At 37.6% G+C, this 20,899-nt stretch overlaps 4 protein-coding genes across 6 annotated transcripts; 3 read left to right on the forward strand and 1 right to left on the reverse strand.

Moving 5' to 3' along the window:
- The first annotated feature begins 299 nt into the window (after positions 1-299).
- On the forward strand, positions 300-4,177 carry ptgdsa (prostaglandin D2 synthase a). Its single transcript, XM_034710035.1, has 8 exons — positions 300-498; positions 618-751; positions 2,588-2,727; positions 2,819-2,895; positions 3,335-3,445; positions 3,560-3,661; positions 3,798-3,829; positions 3,917-4,177. Exons 2-7 carry the CDS (start codon positions 659-661, stop codon positions 3,824-3,826), a joined length of 552 nt encoding a protein of 183 aa, XP_034565926.1. The 5' UTR covers positions 300-498; positions 618-658; the 3' UTR covers positions 3,827-3,829; positions 3,917-4,177.
- A 288-nt stretch (positions 4,178-4,465) lies between these two features.
- Positions 4,466-7,117, forward strand: LOC117831218 (protein AMBP-like). The gene is made up of 8 exons (XM_034709811.1): positions 4,466-4,872; positions 5,084-5,229; positions 5,308-5,384; positions 5,472-5,591; positions 5,710-5,811; positions 5,991-6,043; positions 6,144-6,213; positions 6,572-7,117. The coding sequence occupies exons 1-7, from the start codon at positions 4,753-4,755 to the stop codon at positions 6,153-6,155; spliced, it is 630 nt and encodes a 209-aa protein (XP_034565702.1). The 5' UTR covers positions 4,466-4,752; the 3' UTR covers positions 6,156-6,213; positions 6,572-7,117.
- An 18-nt stretch (positions 7,118-7,135) lies between these two features.
- LOC117831217 (protein AMBP-like) lies at positions 7,136-16,121 on the forward strand. Its single transcript, XM_034709810.1, has 11 exons — positions 7,136-7,263; positions 10,214-10,381; positions 11,167-11,309; positions 12,520-12,596; positions 12,718-12,834; positions 12,929-13,030; positions 13,995-14,050; positions 14,730-14,817; positions 14,937-15,104; positions 15,477-15,656; positions 15,849-16,121. The coding sequence occupies exons 2-11, from the start codon at positions 10,265-10,267 to the stop codon at positions 15,872-15,874; spliced, it is 1,074 nt and encodes a 357-aa protein (XP_034565701.1). The 5' UTR covers positions 7,136-7,263; positions 10,214-10,264; the 3' UTR covers positions 15,875-16,121.
- A 2,163-nt stretch (positions 16,122-18,284) lies between these two features.
- Positions 18,285-19,689, reverse strand: LOC117831492 (colostrum trypsin inhibitor-like). 3 transcript variants are annotated; one of them, XM_034710211.1, is made up of 4 exons: positions 19,561-19,689; positions 19,202-19,253; positions 18,918-19,085; positions 18,285-18,778 (listed from the first exon to the last, which is right to left on the reverse strand). In XM_034710211.1, the coding sequence occupies exons 1-4, from the start codon at positions 19,645-19,647 to the stop codon at positions 18,729-18,731; spliced, it is 357 nt and encodes a 118-aa protein (XP_034566102.1). In that variant the 5' UTR covers positions 19,648-19,689; the 3' UTR covers positions 18,285-18,728. The 3 variants fall into 3 exon arrangements, with proteins under 3 accessions (XP_034566102.1, XP_034566103.1, XP_034566101.1); XM_034710212.1 differs by having other exon boundaries at positions 18,285-18,775; positions 19,202-19,256; XM_034710210.1 differs by having other exon boundaries at positions 19,202-19,256.
- Between the last annotated feature and the right edge of the window lie 1,210 nt (positions 19,690-20,899).

The raw sequence follows: 20,899 nt of genomic DNA on the forward strand, positions 1-20,899 counted from the left end.
TTACAAAAGTCAAAGGATGTGGCCATTGCAAGCACTCAAATTTGCATAATTCACCACAAAACAGGAACTGATTTGTAAATCTGTTATACATGCTCCCATCTGACCCCAAATCCTCATGTTTTACGAGAGTGTTGGCCTTAATATGTCTATAATAAATATTCGATTGTACTTTTGTTATTATTCTGATTTGCCACATTTATGTAAATAAATATGTGTCAGTCTCTTTCTAAAAGCGTTGACCAGGACATGGCCTTAGATGCAAAAATCCACTTCTTCATTTTTCTTTCAGTTTGTGACAAAGTCTTGTGAAACCATGCATGCTTGTGTGTTCTGCACATGAGCTTCAGCTGATGCAAAGCAACCACAAGCAACATAAGACATACATATTCCTGCACGTAGAAGAAGTTGGAGTCTAAGTTGGGCTTGTTTTGGAGCCACACATCTCCAACACTTGGCCACTGTTCCCCCGCTCCCTGGCAATGATTGGCCAACGACCAGGTGGGTGGATCAGCAGAAAAGCAAACATTGCCACAGGCTTTGCCACTCTGTACCTGTATGTGTGCTGCCTTTAGTTCACTTCAGGCTCAGGTCAGATACCCTCTCTCTCCAAATTTCAGCGTCCAACCGGCATTTTCCTTTTTGAGGACCACTGGCAGACATGAGGACCACTGTGGTTACTGTCGTCATGGTGATGTGCGGGATGATGGCACACGCTGACGTGAAGCCGCAGAAGGATTTCAACTTGCAGAGGGTAACAAAGACAGACACACTCATTCTTGTTTTTCTTTTCTTAATAATGTACATGAAAGGGTTTTAATAAGTGTGATTTAAAGAAGGTTGGTCATCATTGTCTATCATGTGACGCCATTTATAAGGAACCCCTGTGTTCCATATGTGTGTAAATCACCATGAATAAGACCATGTGTTTGGTTTAATTTTTTTGTGAAGTCAATGTTTGAGGATAGCTTAAAGGGGGTGACCCAAAACAAACAAGTATGGTTTTAACGTCTTGACTCAACACAAGCTGTTATGATTAATGAACTGGTGCATCTTTGTCTTCCTGCTTTCCTCACATGTGAGAGGTTACGAGAGGTCATTCTGACATTTCCCAGAGTAAATACAACTGTCGAAAATGAGGACGATCCTTACCTGGTTTGGGCCGCACATTACAGAGCCAATTGAATTTATTATTGAACCCTTTCAGATCCCCTTGGTGACATTTATCCATATTTATTCAAAAGAAGACTTTCCAGTTTGGCATGGATTCATGTGAGACATTAAACTCCACCAAACAACAAAAAACAGACGATTCATTCCTACGGAAACCCTAAGCAGACATATATCCATACATTTTATTCACTCTGTCTCCATGAGGTAACATGTACATTTTGGTTGTTTTCTTGAGATCTTTATCTAGGTCACCAGTAAAGATCCAGTTGTCATGACAAACAAGTCTCATTATCATTATCTGGAAAACAAGTTTTGTGGTACCAAGATAATTAGAAAATAGATACAAAATCAAGAAAATGACTAGAAGTTACATGTTCTCACAGGACGAACAAGAACACAAAATGTGTGGATGCATGTCAACTAAAGACCTCCGTAGATTTCATCTTTCTCTCTCTGCATTATTCCTATGTCTTGGCTTTACTCATAGGTCCTAAAGCAGCTCAAGGAAAATGTAAATACTAAATCTGTTTGGAGCTCACATAAAGCAAAATGCTGTTATTTTTATAAAGGCAGCTTGTTTAGAGTCTCCCCACATCCGCTCTGTATTTTAAGGATCTTTTTACATATATGAGGAAGTGCTGTGGTTAACATCAGTGTTAACAACATGTTTCAAATACAGTATATTTGTTTTCCCACTGTGGCTTTTTAGTCTTAGAATATAGATACTAAAAATACATGTAAGCATACAAAACAGCTTCACATGGCAGAGGTTTATTTCAATGATTCGTGATGAGTAGTGGCAAAAGGTCAACAATTGATAGCCAGCATTGACTCATTTTTTTGTGTCATAGAGCCCAAGTGTAGTCAAATTAAGTGTTGAAACACATAAACCATCTTCACATTTTCACTGAGTGACATGTTTCTGCACTTTGATAAACATGAACTGTATTTTTTTCAAAGTGAACCCAACATAACCCTCAGTGCCTCCTTAATGCCTCTCTTCCTTCCTGAATCTACAGCTGAAAATAGTCCCCAACTTCAGTTTCTACCTGTTTGAGTAATGTTAGTAAAACCTGACCTCCTGTTTTATTAAAAAAAATAGTCTTTTTTTAAGTGAAGCTGTGCATTCATATGAAGGTTTGTGTTTTCAGTATGAACCACTTGGCTTTGGGTTGAGAACAAGAAAGGTATTATTGGTTGAAGTGTTTTCCTGATTGACGATTAAGCAAAAGATACAAAAACTTGTCAGTCTTGCTCTTCAAATTTTACAAACTAGTCAATCTATTTAATGCATCAGACATTTCAACGTGTGTCAGAGTCTTTCAGATTAAAAACAGATGAAACTCCTGCATAAAGCATGTTTAGTAGCCAAATAAAGGTTCATAGTGCAATCTTAGTAGTCTATTTGTGTGTTCAGTTTGCAGGGAGGTGGTACCGGGTGGGTCTAGCCTACGACTCTCCCAGATTCGTCGCCTTCAGAGACAAACTGAGGGCCTCCATGGGCATGATCACGCATCTGCCCAACGGTAACGTCAACCTCACAATGTGGGATGCCACGTGAGTATTTATGTATCATGCAGAATTGCATAAACAAATTAAGAAAATTTGTCAGAGATAAAGAGAGACTTTATTTCTTCTGTGTCTTCAGACCTGTAGGCTGTATCAGTAGAGTGTACAAATATGAGAAGACCAACACACCTGGACTGTTCACCTACTTCAGCACACGTAAGTCTATACAAATATTTGACCTGAGTCATCACTGTCCTTAGAGACAAAAGGAAAGTTTATTTGTGTCTTTACTCTGCCTTTGACTGTGTAAATATCTGACAGGCTCTCATAAAGTGCCCGCAGCATCAGAATTAACTGAAATTCTTAAATTAAAACAGGGTGGAGGTGAGATTGCAGAGCTCACAGTGTATTCAGACTGAATAAGAAACAAAATATCGAAATATAGACCACTGACTTTGAAATAGGGGTCGGATATTTAACATAAATGTTACAGAGTTTGTGTGACATTTGAATATAAAATGATTCTTTTAATTGGGCTACAGAGAGAATTTCAGTGTCACATACATGAATTCTCACTAATTCCCTTAATTCTACTCTGATTGAGGCAATGTCCTGTGTCCTTTTTTTCCACTCCTGTTGTTGTGTTTTGTTTCAGGCCACAACATGATGAAAGACATCACAGTGGTGGACACAAACTACACTGACTATGCTCTGGTTCTCAAACACAAAGTCTTTAACAGAGAGTACACACAGGTGGCGCTCTATGGTAAGGCACAGGTTTACTTAAGATTTTTTCTCATGACACATTAAGCATGTGAGCTGCTGAGTCACTGTTTATTTGCTTCATCAATGCTCTGTCTGTTTGTCTGTGTGTCTGCAGGTCGCTCTCAGACTGTCAGAAATAGTGTCATTCAGAAGTTTAAAGCCTTTGCCTTGGGCAGAGGTTTCCCTGCAGCGTCTATTCTGACTCCTCCTCCTGCAGGTGAAGAAGCAGTAATGCACGTATATCAATACCGTCACCTCTATGTGACATTAATGTGTTATGTGTATGCTTATAATGGGAATTGCATAATGACCCTCAAGTTTTCTAATTCTTGTTTGTGTTTTCTTGCCAACAGAAAATTGCCCTCCATCAGGATCTGGATGAGCAGTGAGCCTTTCTTTTTTCATGTTGAAATTGTAACATGAAATGAATGACTAAAGGGTGATTTAAATGTGTATTTTTTACACACTTTAGGTTCTCACGTGTACCTGGGGTAAAGGTGGAAGTGAACCCTGATGTGGTGCTGCAGCTGTGTACTCTCCTGTCTACTATTTTATGGGTGTTTGCTGTGAAGTTCTAAATAAAAACTCACAAGCACTTCATCACTGTGGCTACAAAGATCATACATTGCAAATATTGCAGATGAAATGAATGCATAATCATCTTTTCTGTGGTGCTTTACATTATTTTCACTTTGTTTTCCTAAACACCAAACAATAAAGACCTTTCACTGTGGTGGCTGATATTTCATTTCCTTAATAAAAAGCATGTTATATAGTATTTGTAACGCATTCTGAGTACAAGATATAGGGCAAATAGTATACACAGCTTTTGCCAACTGTTACACACTGAAATTGTTGCAGTTCATACATATGACCACCAGAGAGCATAGTCTACTCACCAATATGGTTCTACCAGGTGACGACCTATGGTAACAACGCTCTGCATTGCACATTCTATATGTAGGTTGCAGTCATTTTATGCACATTTGAATCATATTGATCTTGTTGACTGTGGCAGACAGTCATTCAGTATTTTCCCCTCCTTTTACCAGCTGTTTAATTCTTACATGTATTGACTGGTTGTTTGTTTTAGCTCTACATTCTGAAGTCCACTCAGTGCTAAATACTGTATGGACAAGCCATAGACTGAGACAAACACACAATCACATGGACACATCTAGTACACACACACACACACACACACCCACACACACACACAAAGAGACATCTAGACCTTTGCTCTTTTAGTTTTGGTGAGGGCATAGGGTTGTCGGAGAGAAAAGTGTGTCAGTTTGAGTGGCTTAAAGGATGCAGAGAGCAGGGAGGTTGTTCACTCTGCTGGTTTTGGGGTGGGCCTGGACCCTGAAAGCTGTCCCTGTGCACCCAGAACCTCTTATAGCAACACAAGAGAGCTTTGATGTGGACCAGGTATGTGTATAAAAATTACTTGTGACAAATAGAACTCTATGTAAAACTTCTGTTGTACTTTTTCTTATCCCCTCTATCTTTTATTTCTCAACATAATCCTGCTCAAGTTTTGATTTTGCCTCTGATTTGACAATTTCTGTTCCTACCTAGTAAGGACAAATATATAAACTAGAATACCCACAGTACATTAACACTTTGTTGTCCTTCACAGTTCATGGGGAGGTGGCACGAGGTAGCCGTGGTCTCTACCTGTCCCCACTACATGCAGCGCAAGAGGGGAAGACCTGCTATGATTGCAATGGAGCTGCAACACAATGCCTCTGAGGGCAACTTCACAATGACATCTACTAGTTTTTGGTAAGACTTGCATTGCATTCTTGTAGACACACAGGTTTAGTATTTAGTGTAACTTTTGCTATGTTTGCATGTGTGTAGGAATGGTTCATGTGAGCAGACAGCCACAGGTTACAGGTTGACAGACACTCCGGGACGATTCTTCCATCATGTTGCAAGTATGTCTGTCTATATCTTAATTTAATAATGTCAAAAAAAATGTGGCCTGGTATATGCCGTTTATTCCAAGTTATTCTTCTCTGCAGGGTTTGGAGCAGATGTGGATTCCTTTGTCGTTCATACCAACTATGATGATTTTGCAATGATCCTTCAGCTGGGCGAAGAGAAACCAATGGGAATTAAAACCACCTCCGCCAAGCTTTATAGTGAGTGACATTTTGATTCTGTCATCATGTTATTTTGTAGTTTTTTAATGAATGTTCAAGAAATGTTTTTATTTCCCCTTTCAATTAAACAATATATCTGTGGTTATTGGGTCTTCAGGTCGAACTATGAACGTGGGTTCTGCTGTGTTGGAAAACTTCAAATCACTAATCAGACAACATGGAATGAGTGATGAGGTTATCATCATGAATCAAAGCAAAGGTACAAATGCAGATATACTCAAGGAAAAGCAAAGCTGTTACAAAGGCTCTTGAAAATCGCATTAAGTATGAAACATAGAGTTTCTGTACATTATTTAATTATTCAAGAAAAGCATTGTCTTGTTATGTTAAAATGCCATTAAAGCTGTAATCTATCACTCAGTGTTACTGTCTCCCCAGGTGACTGTGCTCCAGGTGAGCAGGTAACAATGCCCATCATGACTGAGCTTCAGGTGTGTGCCTCACATTGTGATGTGATGAATTCACATTTGCAAACTGAACCCCAGCACTGAATTCCTCGAACATCAGTCACCTGTTGTATCTGTCTTGCAGAGGTCAAATTAAAAAGTGGTGCCACCTGTGGCTCCTGCTGAAGAAGAGGATGCTAGGAATGTTTCACAAGGTGACTTATTGTTTCATTACAGTCATTAAACACCGATTGTCTCATGTTATATGTGATAGGGAATGGTAACAGTATATGGAAATATGATTGATCTATAAAGGTGTCTCTTTTGTCTGTATGTCTTTGGCATATATTAATACATATGGTGGGTTTTTCAATATTCAGTAACAGGAAATCAGGGGAGATCATTTCCATCTCCATCTTGGGCATTTTAAATCTTTTAAATAGCATTGTTACCTTAATCTGTTTTATTTCAGATAATCATGTAGATCTCAATCATGGTATTTTTGTGTGTGCAAATATCAAAAGAAGAAAGTTAAAATGTGACATAATGATAAAGGTTCATTTAAATTTTCAGGTTGGAGATCATTCGGAACAACTGAAGAGGACTGCCGCACACAGAGCAATCATTGTGTGCAAACAACTCTGTTTTGTTGATTCCAACTTCCTATAGAAACAGTATTCTGTATGATAATATATCATGTGTGTAATTGAGGTATTTTATTAATGCATGAGAGGCTTAGTATATTAATATAAATAGGCTATGCGGGTACTTTGCTAATACATCGATATTCACTAATAAGCTGAGTGTATTTAAGATTAAGTTTTTAAGATTGAGACCCTTCCATTTTTTGAATTGCAAAGGAAAAAACACACGAGGACATGATTGAAAATTGAATTTCTTACAGTCATTTGATAAACAGAGACCCCAAAATAAGGGGGGATACAACAATGTATAATCCTTAGCAGATCTCTGTTTCCACTAATGATAATTGTTAGTGCGACAACATTCACTTTTATCCAACATTTAAATCTAAAACTGCATTTTTTATAATATCTCGTCATTGATGATATATATTTCAGTTATACATGCAAATGCAAAATGAACAGATGCTTCATTAAAAAGATCCGTTGAAAAGATTTGTTCACTGATTGGTTGACTCCTTGACCGCAGTCTCACCTGTGTCGCACCACTTACTGAACCACAGTTTAACGATCAGTTCACCTCTCTCGTGAACCAAGAGTGAAGCAGGTGTAGTAGCTGAGTAGGTGAGTAAATGATATTGTTGATTACAGATATGTTGACGACTGAAGACTAGAGGAACTGTGTAGTATTTTGTGGAGCATGTAGAAGGTTATAATTGTAATAGTTGGGAGAGCGTGCAACATGCTTAGTGATGAAGGTTTGAGAGATGGACAGAAATAAAACCAGAAGCCTGAATTAAAATGCATTTGAAATCGTAACGCTGACTCCTGGAACTAGGATTGAATATTACGATTTTTATTCTCGGATTGCATTTAACGTTTCTTTGATTTAATGAGGATTGTGGACCTGATCTGCATGGACCAAAGCAACTAAATAATGCCAAACTACAGGTGGAGAATGAGTTTTTGACATCCAATCATACTATGTCCATTTTTTGTATTATTATAATTTATTTAATTGTGCTTCAAAACATTGACGATTTACGGATCAAGCATCAGCATCTAATAAAAACTTGACATGTCTGATGGTTTCAATAACGAGAAGGGCTTCACTGTTTCACACCGTTTTATGGGTTTAGTGGACGATTCTCTCAACATGAACGACTCTTTTTTTAATTTACAAACTAAATTTACTAAATCCTCAGCCAACGACATTACTGTTTCTTTATGGAGAAAGTGACAAGTTGATTCTGCCCCTCTACAGTCCCTCTACTTTCTAAGAGTCCAACAGAACAATATGAATGTTTCAGAGGAATGATTCGGTTTAGTTCTTCGAACCACAACACACAGTGAACAAAATAAGATTAGTGATAAGAACACCTGTCTGGTTTACTTTGCTCAGTCTCAGTAATTATGTGAATGGATTAACTCACCAGAGTCTGTCTTCCTTGGGCAGTCTGGGGCAACAGCTAAGTGTAATATAATTATCTCCCACAGAAATGAGTAGCGTAGAGGATTACACTTTCTAAAATGGTCACAGTAGGCCTAATTACATTACTGTTATCAACACAGTAGAACTGCATCACAGGGTTAGTAGACTGCTGTTTGTTTTTTGCCCTTGGTAAATTATAATCAAGTTGTTTATGAGCAACAGGTGACGGGTCAAGTTGGTAACTTGCCAAAATGTTAAACCAATGATTGAGGTTGAGCCAAAATGTTACCTTGGATGTCTGGAAGTGTAATTATGAGCTCACTTGACACACAGCAACAAGGAAAGACCAACAAAGGTTAGGGTTGAAAAGTTAATATTGTATCAGCCAATCAGTTTTTAACTTTATAGCCCCAAATCAATGCAAAGGTCAGTCCAAGAAATTATACAATAAGACTTTGATCTTAGTTGTAATGTTTAGAGAGACCCAGCACAGGTCAACCATGAGTAAGTACTTGGCAACGAGTGCAAGAAAAAATGTCCCCATATAACAGGAAGAAAGCTCAAGCAGAATGGGATACTTTGGTGAAAACCCACCTGGATAAAGACAAACAAACTGAGCCATCATACACCAGTGAATAAAACAGACTAATTGCTATAATGCCAATAATAACTGCTTATACGAACAATATTCCAAAAATGGGCTTCCACAGCTGTTGACGGGCATGCAGTCAGTTGTTGCCCATTTAGCAAGCACTGTGATTAGTTACTTTTAGTTTCATCCACAGGTCTGAAGCGAATTGCGCACTCCAAAATAGTGCTCTGCCAGTTTTTGTGATGCAGTTGTCTGCTGACTTTCTCTGGTAGCTTGAACTTGAATTACTTTGGTGATATCATAATTCTGTTTGACACAAAATGCAAATTGCTTTTGACCTACCAACCGAGCCACCTTTATTTTTTCAGTGAAATGTGTCACTCAAAAGCACAGTGGTGTTGTAATTTAATGCTACAGCAGCTTAACTATGTCATGCCAAATGAAAAAAAATAGCAAATATATATATATAAATATTCATTTTGGACCTTGATTCCATCACAATTAAGACATCAATACTGACAGCTCTTATAAAACATGTCCAGTATTAGGTAAAAATAAGTATAGTAAAGACAATGTAATTATCATTGCAACAATTGAAGCAGTTGAAGCAAAAAAGGTACAATTCTGAAATTAATAGATACAAAAATTATAATATTATAATATAACCAAGCCAAATAGTTGCAACTGTTGCAGTTGGAGTCAAGCAGGTTCACAACTGCAAGTGGTCTGCAACCACAATCAACAGAAACCTACAGGACAAAGAAGCACACAACTCTCTGACTATGTTTAGTACCTAACATATAATGATAGGACTTGAATATATACATTCATTAAAGTGTATTTAAGGGACATGAATGCACACAAATAGACAAGTAGAGAAAAGGGCTCAGGATACGTACATGTTCCCTGGCAGTCTAAGCCTATAGCAGCATAACTAGGAGCAGGTCCAGGTCCAAGCCAGCCCTTACCATACGTTTTATCTAAAAGGGATATTTGAAGCCTTCTCCTAAAGGTGGTAGAAAGGGAATCTGCCCTCCAGACCCTGACTCTTTCCAAAGGAGAAAGGGCTTTTTAAATGAAGGCTCTACCACCCAAACTGTGATGTGCAAGAGTATTCTTACTTGTAGAATATTCCCATGAATCCAAACACCACCACAATCTCACCAAGGCCTACACAGAAAATGTCTGAAGTCTTGATCATATCCTGTAACTCCTGAAATAAAGTCTCATCATGAAAAAATAAAATATATATACAATACCAGGATAAAATACTTTGCAGTTTTAACTCACCAGTCTGTCATACGATGACCTTCATTGATTTGTTGATGTTGCCAAAACTCTGGAGTCCAATGTCTAAGTGGTCAGCTGCCCAGGCTAGTGAGTCCTCAAAGTGAGAGACAGAAAAGAAGAACTTTGCTCCATTACTTGTTTGTTTTTGGCTTGGCTGATGAAGTGAGTGTGGGGGCTACTGCACACAAAACAGGTCAATGCCCCGCTAAGAGGAGTGGTATGAAAAATTAGGACACAAGATTACCCTTTCTTGTTTTCAGTGCCTCAGACTTGAGTCCTCTCACAGACAAGTGGACAGACAGGCTGACAGGATGCAGAAAGCAGTGGCTCTGGTTTCCCTGGTACTGGGGTGTACTTGGACCATCCAAGGGCTACCTGTACTCACAGAACCCCTTTTTCCCTCTCAGGAGAACTTTGATCTGACCCAGGTGGGTGGATGATTACTGCAGTCTTACATGTTGTTTTCTTCCTCTTTTATTTAAAATGTATTTTCATTCTCATTGTAAAAAATATAAAAAACCCTGAAAGATGGAGATGGAGAAACGAACCCCGTACTTTTCACTATTTTGTTTTCTGTCATTGACTAATAGTCTTAACTTGTTTTTTCAAAAAAAAAAACATTAGCGAGTTGTCTCTAGAAACATTTACTTCTAACTATCTAAAAAATGTACGTTTTGAATAGATGATAGAACTTTAATTATCTTAATGACATTAAATGTAGAAAAGTTGAAGCATACTGGGTTAGAATACAGTTTTGTTAATTAGGTTTGTTAGTTCAACTCAAGTCAAAGTACATTAAGAATGTATTAGTATAACATTGTCTGTGCAAAGTGATATTTGGTCTCCTCTATGTATTTCTAATGGCCAGTTTTTAGTCAATCAGCTCTTCAGTGGGCTTTATTTCCTTATTATATTAATGAGGGCTGATGGGCATTCTTTATCAGTACCTCTGTGGAGACAAACATCATTTAAACAACTTGATTAAGATGACCAAAAAATGTTTGACCAGTATAATCAAACTGTTATTTTTTCCATAAATCCACCTGTAAGGGTTTGCTTGACTTGTCTTGTATGTGTTAACATGATATGAATACAGCAGGATTAACAGCAGGTTTTTTACTTATAAACTGAACTAGCAGTTCTCATTTTAACTACAGATTTAATGTGTGCTGTGTTAGTTTGATGAATCTATCATGTTTTTTCTTTTTCACAGTTTTTGGGAACTTGGCATGATGTTGCCGGGGCGAGTACATGTCCCCATATGCGACAGCACAGGGGAGATGCAGCAATTGGTAAACTGGTCCTGGAAATAGGCACCACTGAGGGCAAGATAAAGGCAACTCGAACTTCACTCAGGTTTGTTAGAACAAACATCACAGATACATAATTGTTATTACACACACATGCTTATAAAAAATTTATCAGAGTACATGTTTTTCTTTTTGAATTTCTGTACTTTTTTGCCTTTGTATTGATAAAAAATATTTATCAAAACATTAGAATATATGCAAGTTAATACTTAATGTGAGATAAGAAGATAAGAGAGTCCTTTACTCGTCCCACATTGGGGAAATTCAAGTGTCACAGTAGCAAAATAGACAGTGCAAAAAAAATATTTATATAAAGCAAACAAGAGCCTATAAAGTAACATTTATTAAAATGTTATTAGCGATTCAAATTAAAATTTGAATTAAAGAGGTAAAAAAATAAGCATATCTACAACATATATATATATATATAACTATATATGTATATATATAACTATATATATATATTATTGGTTATATAGTCTGACCACTGCAGGAAGAAAAGACTTGTGGTATCTCTCTGTGAGATGACATCTGAGATAAATAAATAGTTGAATGTGTACAAACATATTTGCAATGTGTTAATCATTGAACAGGTATTTCTTGAATAGACTTTTTTATCAACTATACTAATCTGCAAACTATTCTTAAAATGTTAAAGAAATAAACAAGTTTTACATTATAACACAAAAATAATAATACTCCATTCACATGAATATGTACACATTTATTAACATTTCAAGTTATTGCAATGCAGACTAGAGACTATGACTGGCTAACCCTGAAAGTTTATTGGTTGAGAAATAATGTATTTTAACCCCAAAAAATATAGTTGATTTTTACACATTAAGTTATCCGACAGGGTAAAATTATGCAAAATAACTACTTTTGCACTGGGTTATTTTGATGCTAATACATTTGTTCATTTACTTAAGTTAAAATATTGATACCAGAACTACTTCCTTTTGCAGATTTATTCTATGTTTTTGTATTGCTACATCACTGATGACTTTCAAATACCTGCTGCCTTAAAGGGACAGTACAGTGTTTTTTGGTGGGGTTTAGGCACTTTTTCGAAGTAGGTATAGAATCTGCACAAAGGTTCACACCTGACCTCCACATCTGACTTCTACTGTATTTCACGAGATGACTACAAATGTTTTTCCAAAATCTAATTTCTCCATCTAAATATAGAGTACACATGCATCAAATCACTTGTAGTTTTTCCCATTATTAGGTTATTTTTTGTGTATATGCAGACATGGAACATGCAGAGAAATGTCTGGAGACTATGAGCTGACTTCTACACCAGGACGATTCTTCTACCACATTTCCCGTACGTCTCTGTTCCTGTGTGTCTCCCTCTGTATTATCTTAAAATGATAAAGCTCTGTTTCTAGTTCATGTAATCCAGAAGTCTGGAACAGGTATGACTTTTCTCCCTGTCATTGCATCAGGGTGGGCGTCGGACGTGGATGCCTATGTGGTTCACACAAACTACAACGAGTATGCCATCATGATTATGATCAAACAGAAATCATCAGGCGATAAGAGCACCTCACTTAAACTGTACAGTGAGTGGATTTTGTGTACAGATAATTAGGTATTATTGGACATGAATATGTTATGAGAATGAATTAAGCCAAAGGGATTTTGTTTCCTCTTTAGGTCGAACCAAGTCTGTGAGAGACACCATACTCGAAGACTTCAAAACGCTGGTCAGAGAGCAGGGGATGGGTGATGACACGATTGTCGTCAAGCAAGACAAAGGTACAACAAAGACATACAAAGAGAATTTGAGTTAATTTTAACTGATTGAACTGAAACATAATTCCAATAAAGAGCAAGAAATGGATGTGTAGCACAAAGTTTCAAGCTTTTGCTTATTTCCCTTGTCCTCAGTTGGGCCTCTACTGAGAAATTAAGGTACAGGCATTCAGTGCCATAAAACCACATAACAATAGAGATGAAAAGCAACAGGATAATACATATAACATAATATATTATTACATTACTGCAATATATAAAAAATATACCAGAGAACATTAGTGATTTATAATGCATTCACTAGCATGGACCACGCCACACAAGGATATAAGTTTGTACATGTAATGATTTATTGTGCGTCGTATAGCCCAGCAGATGGAGACTCAGGACGGGGTTTATGTCTCTCAGAGCTGATCTTGATCCCAGGCAGTACCTGGAATTAGACAAGGGCACAAAAGAGCGAAGACAAGTTGAGTAGTAAGGGATAAGAAAAAGGGTAATTGAAGCAGAGTAAGGTGAGGGAGGGTTGGTTGAAGAGTAACAGACGAACGGTTGAGTAGTCTTGCTACGTTTAAGTAGGCTTGTCAGGTGATTGAGGTTGTGGTTTAGGCGTGGTCCTGCTCACAAATTTAAGTTAATACCTTAACTTCATATATGTTAAAAATGAGCTGGTTTGCTTTTAGTCTTTACTCTAGCTTTGTTGGTAATGTGTCCCAGAGCTGACAGCCCTTTATTGAGGACGCTGGTTATCCAAAAGACAAATATGTGTAATCACACAAGGTTGTTTACTGGCTGTGGGATGTTTCCTCAAAGGCTGAAGAGTGCAAGTCACATGAGGAATCAAAATCTGTACACTTTTATTCAAGGCACAGTCAGGTCACACACCTGCAGGGCTTCTGCCTCACAAAAGCTGTTCAAGCTTTTCTGAATGACTGTAAATAAGTGGTTTTATTTCATGTCTTTGTAGGTGACTGTGTTCCTGGAGAGCAGGTGGCAGAGCCGTCACATCAGCATCAGTCTCAGGTACTAGATGCATAGTTATTAATTCCACCTAAATTCTCTTATCCAGTGTATTTCTTTCTTTTTTTTTTTACTGATTTAAAGAACATTGTAAAAAACAACATTTTTTAATTCTTCTTTAATGATTGAAATTCACTCTGCTTTGAGAAATAACTTACACTTTCCTTTCACCAGTCTGTGGAGTATATATAATGTATGCTAGTTATAATAATACTCCTATTACAAAGTGGTGTTATTTCTAACCAAGCTAAAAGTAGTAGCAGCTGCAGATTTATATTGAAATGCATTCATATGAGAATAACAGTTCACAGACTGTAAAAATACAGAATTATAAAGTGATTTCATGGTAACATTTCCTGCTCAGGATGTCTTTAGAAATAAAACATTAAGGCACAACATTATCTTGACTTCTGCGGTGCTCTTCAAACTGAATTGCAGTGCAAAGGTCTTTCAAGTAATACTAGATCAGGTGATAGCTTAGTGTTCGAACCAACAGATGGAACCATGTTTTTCTCTGAAAAAGTGTGAGAATTTAGTTTGTTAAAAACGATAGTTTGGAGTTATGTCGTTGAATAAATGGTTCTTTAAGCAGAAAAGGGGGTTTATTTCATCAGGGGAATATTTGCAACTTTCCGGGCTCATGTAGCTTTATGTCTCTTACTGAGTATGTGTATTCATGCAGCGGAGAAGGAGAAATAATGAGCCTACCGTGGCTCTTGAAGAGCCAGAGGGTTCTGGTTCTGATGTATTTGCTCCTATCAATGTAACTGGTAAGTGATCGGTCTTGAATCACACGATAGCCTGACTCTTTTTTTACACACCTGAAAAATAACTTAGTATAACAGAGTATCTTTTCGCTTCGGTTCTGTCTCTCTGTCTCTTTCCACAGAGGCCTGTAGTGCAGGACCAGATGCAGGACCATGTTTTGGGTTGCACCCACGTTACTACTACAATTCCTCCTCAATGAGCTGTGAAGGCTTCAATTTTGGAGGCTGTTTGGGCAACCAGAACAACTTTGCAAACGAGAGAGACTGTCTGCAGAGATGTCGCACTGAGGGTGAGAAATGCATAATATCATACTTAATTATCAGATGATTGTAAAATACATGTGTCAGTATTTTTGGATCTATTATAACTAGTCTAGTATATAGTTTTTTACCTTTAATCCTTCAAAAATGTGAAATGACCATTTCCCTTTGTGTTACTGACTACTACTGGGGTTTTTCTAGAGAGGATATAGACTTTCAAATCAAAACTCCTAATACAGTTGTAGCTACTTATTTGTTGTCCTGGTGAACAGACTTGTCACTGGTGCATCGAACGAGATACATTTCTTCTGATAAAATTGTTACTGAGATGTAAAAAATAAAAAAGGTAAACCCTGAAAATACGTCTAAATATCAGAGTCTCTCTGTTGTTTCTCCTTTAGCTGCATGCCGTCTGCCCATGGTGGCCCAACCCTGCACAGGCCATCCACAAATCTGGGCCTTTGACTCCTCTGCTGGTCTGTGTGTGGCCTACAAACAGGGCTTCTGCCAGACTAACGGCAACAAGTTCTACAGCAAGGCAGAGTGTGAGGAGTACTGCGGGGTGGTTAATGCGGCTGATGGTGAGAATATACAGATATTTGTATGCAATAAACTTATCACACAAACACACAGTGATGACCCATCCGTTGGTTAATCCACAGTAGCAAATACCTACTATAGAAAAGACACTTGTATGTCTTCATGCATCATTGAAAAACAACTCTCAACCCACATGTGATAAAGCATTAAATATGTTTTCCTTTTATTTGCAGATGCAGAGCTCCTGAAGGCAAACTGAGAGAAATTAGGACACATTGCTGCATACCTGAATTCGAGGACGTAGTTACATTTCGACAGTAGGGTTATAAACTAAGTGTGGATGCTAGGGTTCATTCTGCAGGAAACTCAGAGCTTCAAAGATTCAAATCTTATTTTTTTGTAATCTGGTGAATTGTTCTTGTCAAAATAAAAGTCCTTTGTCTCAGCTCTTACAAAATATGCTAAGTTGTACCACAACATATCACTAATAAAACATCACATCTGTTGTTCTTGTTATTGTTTTATGTTTTATGATTACTTTATATTTATGATTTCACCATGAAGCTCTCATGACTTCAATAATCCAGGAAGAAGACATTGGGCCTCATTCACTAATAAATGCGTAGAAATGTTCTTACTCTGCGCATAAAATAAGTGCGTACGCAAAATCACCGTCGGATTCATGACACGTGCGTACCAGCCAATTTTGTTCTCCCCACTTTGTGTATATGAGTGAATCAGAACAATTTTAAATTGACAGTCGCGTGCCCCCAACCTGCAATCAGCATACTACCACGCCCCAATTCATCCATATAAGGACATCTGTTCGGTGCATCAAGACGCTGAACTTCACCTCGGCAGAAATAGAGGTGTTGCGGAGGTTGAGGCATGAAAACCAACACTTTTCAGAAGCGTATCAGCAGGAATCACCATGACAAAAAAACTAGAGACTTAATCTAAATTTTTTTTTTAAATGTTCACCAACTAGCCATCCGTTTCTTAGAGCAGGGGCTCCCAAAGTGTGGGTCGGGGCCCCTGGGGAGTCGCGAGACACAAATGGGGGGTTGTGAGATGTCTTCCAGAATTTTTTTTTAAAAGTTATCTAAAATAGAACATTTCACCCATTATAATAAAAAATATGGACAAAAATAGTAGCTAACCTTGAAATAAAACCTTGAAAATAGAAAATGTGATGAGTTTTCTGCCTTTCTTTTTGCCCAATGGCTATATGACAGTCATCTGGCTTTTTTTATTTTACTGAAAGTAGTTTAAATATGTCATGCATTTAGTTCAAAGAGTATGTGTTTACATTAACTGAGAGTGTTGGTCGTCATTATTTGTGCGTACGCATGGTCTGAGGAAGTTCTAAATTTGTTCACAGTGTAAGAACAAATTCAAGTAAGAATACATTGATGAATCCCAGATTTTTGCTTCAAATGTGCGTACGCACAGTTTAAGCACGTATTCGTGCGTATGCATGGGAATGAGGCCCATTGTGCTGTCAGATGATTAATTTCTTTAACTGTGATTAATCACTTGCAATTCATTCAAATTCAGTCCAGAGTTTAGATTTCCTCTCTTTTGCATTTCAAAACAGTATTTCAGTCCATATTAGCAATCATTCTCCATCAGGGTGGCAGCAGAAAGCATGAACACACTGCGGCAGCTTGTGCAGGAAGGAACAAAATAGCATCCAGGTTTAAAATTACACATTATTTTTTTATCTTAAAAGTATTGTGATCGTGAAATTGTGATTTATGCATAAACATTGACCGCCCAAGAAAGTGTGCATGCAGAGGTACTACTTAAAACTTGTCTTCCTCTATTCCCCGACAAGTTTTATGTGAAACTTGTAATACCATGGTTCCAGCCCACCTTGACTGTTTGGACTGAAGAAAATTAGAAGGGCTTATGTATAAGCTAAAGATACTGAATTGTCTAAATCATACAAGTCGAATGAAACATTTTCTACACATCCACAAATTCAAACAAATCCAAGCTTTTTCCAGCCCTTTATCAGGATAGTTGTCCTCTATGACAGAACTAGATTATATTCTTCTGGAAAATTGAGAAAGTCCAACATATGTATCCGTAAAATCCTGAAATAATTGATCTGTAAAACACTGATCTATGCTATAAATGAAAATATAGACCCTCTCCATACTGGAGCATGCATACCAGTATATATCATTCCATATAGGATCTAAAAAGTTAAATCAATCAATCTTTATTTCTATAAAACCAAATCACAACAAATGTTATCATAAGACGCTTTATAAACAGAGCAGTTCTAGACCGTAATCTATGTTATAATATTAACAAGGACCCAACATAATGACAGGATAAGATCAGTCCAATCTTAGAGGCAGGACTCAGTCTGATCTCATCCTAATCCAACATGAGCAGAAAACTTCCTTTTAACAGGCAGAAACCTCAAGCAGAAGAACCAGACTCATGTTTGGCTTTCATCTGCCTTGACTGTGTTGGCTTGGGAAGTGGGAAAGAGGGAGATGCAGAAAAAGTTCAAGGTTGCGAGTGTAAAATATACTTTTTATTAGGGTCAACTACAAATAAACTTAGGTATCATTTTTGTATCTATCTGCTACCTTATCATTGGTTATCTACCAATTTACTTGTTGAAAGGACACCACATAAATCTCCAGAAAAAAGACATTTCAGAGCGTTGTTTAATTTGATATTTGTTAACAAGTGTTCATACAATTCTGTATTGCTAACACAACATCATAATGTTTCTTTATTGTGGTCATATTTAATGGGCCTGGTGGTTTCTCCGTTGGGGGTTCCTTCAATGGGCAGCTGTGGCTCAGTGATGGAGTCTGTTGTCTCTCAACTGTAACGTTGAAAGTTCGATCCCAGATTCCACGGTCCACATACCGAAGTGTCCTTGGGCAAGACACTCAACCCCAAACTGCCCCCCTGTGGCTGTGCCAGTGGTGTATGAATGGGATTAGTTAACACTGAAAGATGGTTTACATAGCAGCCTCTGCTGTCAGTGTATGAATGGGTGAATGTGACATGTTATGTAATAGCACTTGGAGTGGTCAGGAGACTAGAGAAAGCGCTATATAACACATTCCATTTACTGAAAATTCTCAGTCCTCAGTCTCAGTCTCTAAATCAGTGTCCGGGTCCGTGTTTTCTTCTGGAAAAGAGTAAAAATAACTTAAACTCTGGATACTTTATCACAGTGATATTATAAAATTGAGCAGACAAAACTTTACAACTACTGTGAACCATGATGTGTTTTAACATTTAAAGATGTCTTATATCCTGCCCCTTACCTGTAGGGAGACATTTCTCCAAACACTGTGTCACCCCTTCAAAATTGTTCAGGTTTCCAATACACCCTCCGTAAATGAACATCTGACATGTCTTTGAGGTCGAGTTGTAGAAGTAACGTTCCACATAGGCCCTGCATGGACCTATTTCTGGTGCTAACGCACAAAGCTCTACAGGAAGAAAGAGAGAGAGGAAGTAATGAGGGAAGAGAAGATAACCGGTAGTCAGGGCTCTGCTCTAAGAGATGCAGTACAGTTGCTCTAGTGGGAGAAAAAAAATCTCTCACCTGTTTTATTTAAGCTAACTGGGATAACGGAAGGAGCCACATTGTCTGTCACCTGCTGAATCAGCGCAAAAGACAGACTAAATCAGAGGTTCAATGACACTTCATAACTCATAATTTAAATATTCTACAGGTTTTTAATGTTTAATTAACAAATAAGCAAATTAAATGTAAAAAAAAAAAAATCAAGAAAAAATTCCAATATTAATACAGACACGTGGCATGGATAGAGAAAACTGTTATCTTATGCATTATTAAAGAAAGTGGCAGGAAGCCTTACAAGAGATAACAAAGGACAATAACACTTATATAACCATCTTTACTCTAATTTACATACGAAGCTGTAAAGTTGAGAAACTCACCTCAATTTCCCCCTGCGCATGGACCCCTAGGAGGGTCCAGGTCCAACCCAGGACCAGCACAGAAAACAGAAACACTGCTTTCATCATCCTGTCAGTCGTTCTGTGGAGCTGTCTGTGAAGGTTTGATGGAAATAGAACCACTTACCTCACTGTTTATTATACTCCCCGTCTCAGCCCAGCCAGGCCATTGACCTTTGACCCAAGTACGCCATACCTCCCACATCTGATTTTACCACCACAGCCAAAATAAAGGAACAGTAAAAACTTTGATCTCATTCTGTTTGTTAACTGACCAGATTATCACTGATGGACTTCAGACATTGAAAAATATTTGTTTTGTAGGAAAACATAGCCAAGGTTGTATAAACCTCTAACATGCATCCAGTATGTGCCGAATGAACAACTGTTCTGGAATAACACAGTCGTTGTGAGTTAAGATAAATAGTGATGTTTCATTAATGTATTAAATCATTTTAATAATTAACAACAATTCATAATCTGTTAATTGAAGTAAATTACACAGAAAATGCATAAGTCTATATTGAAAATTAAAAAATGTCCACACTTTTGTCAGTCTTTTATCAGGATAACTGTCCTCTATGAGAGAAATAGATTATGAAACAAACCTATGTTCATTGGACAGGCGGTCTGTACTTCTTTGGGAATATTATGAAAGTCCAACATATGTATCAGAAAAATGAAACAATTGATCTGTAAAACATTGAGCTGTGTTATTAATGAAAATATAGACCCTCTCCAAACTGGAGCATGCTTACCATTCCACATCATTCCATATAGGATCTAAAAAGTTCAATCAATTCATCTTTATTCAAAAAGCACCAAATCCAACATATGATATCAGCAGACGCTTTATAAACAGAGCAGGTCTAGACCATACCCATGTTATATTATAAGCAAAGACCCAACACCAAGACAGGATAAGATCCAGTCCCATCTTAGTCTATCATGAGCAGAGCACTTTTGCAACATTTAACGAGTAACAGCGGCAAGAAAAAATTGATTTTCCTCAAGCAGAACCAGACTCATGTTAGACTGCCATCTGTCTTGATCGTATTGGGGTTGGAGAGACGATACAGGGAGATGCAGCTTAGGATACAGTAGTACCTTAAGTTGCCCCAGAAACCTCACACAGGAGGGCTGCGGTGCCGGAAGTCGCCCACAGTCTTTACACACTCTGTAATGGTTCTGTTAATAATAGTGAATGATTACAAGAATTTACAGACTACAGAGTCTTCACCTCCCTCTGGACACAGATTCACAAAATGATCTTTTTTAGTCAAAATAGTTTTTGGGGTATTGATTCACCCCAGAATGTCTC

The sequence above is a fragment of the Notolabrus celidotus genome, chromosome 19 (genome assembly GCF_009762535.1).
Source record: "Notolabrus celidotus isolate fNotCel1 chromosome 19, fNotCel1.pri, whole genome shotgun sequence".
In the NCBI taxonomy this organism is placed as follows: domain Eukaryota; kingdom Metazoa; phylum Chordata; class Actinopteri; order Labriformes; family Labridae; genus Notolabrus; species Notolabrus celidotus.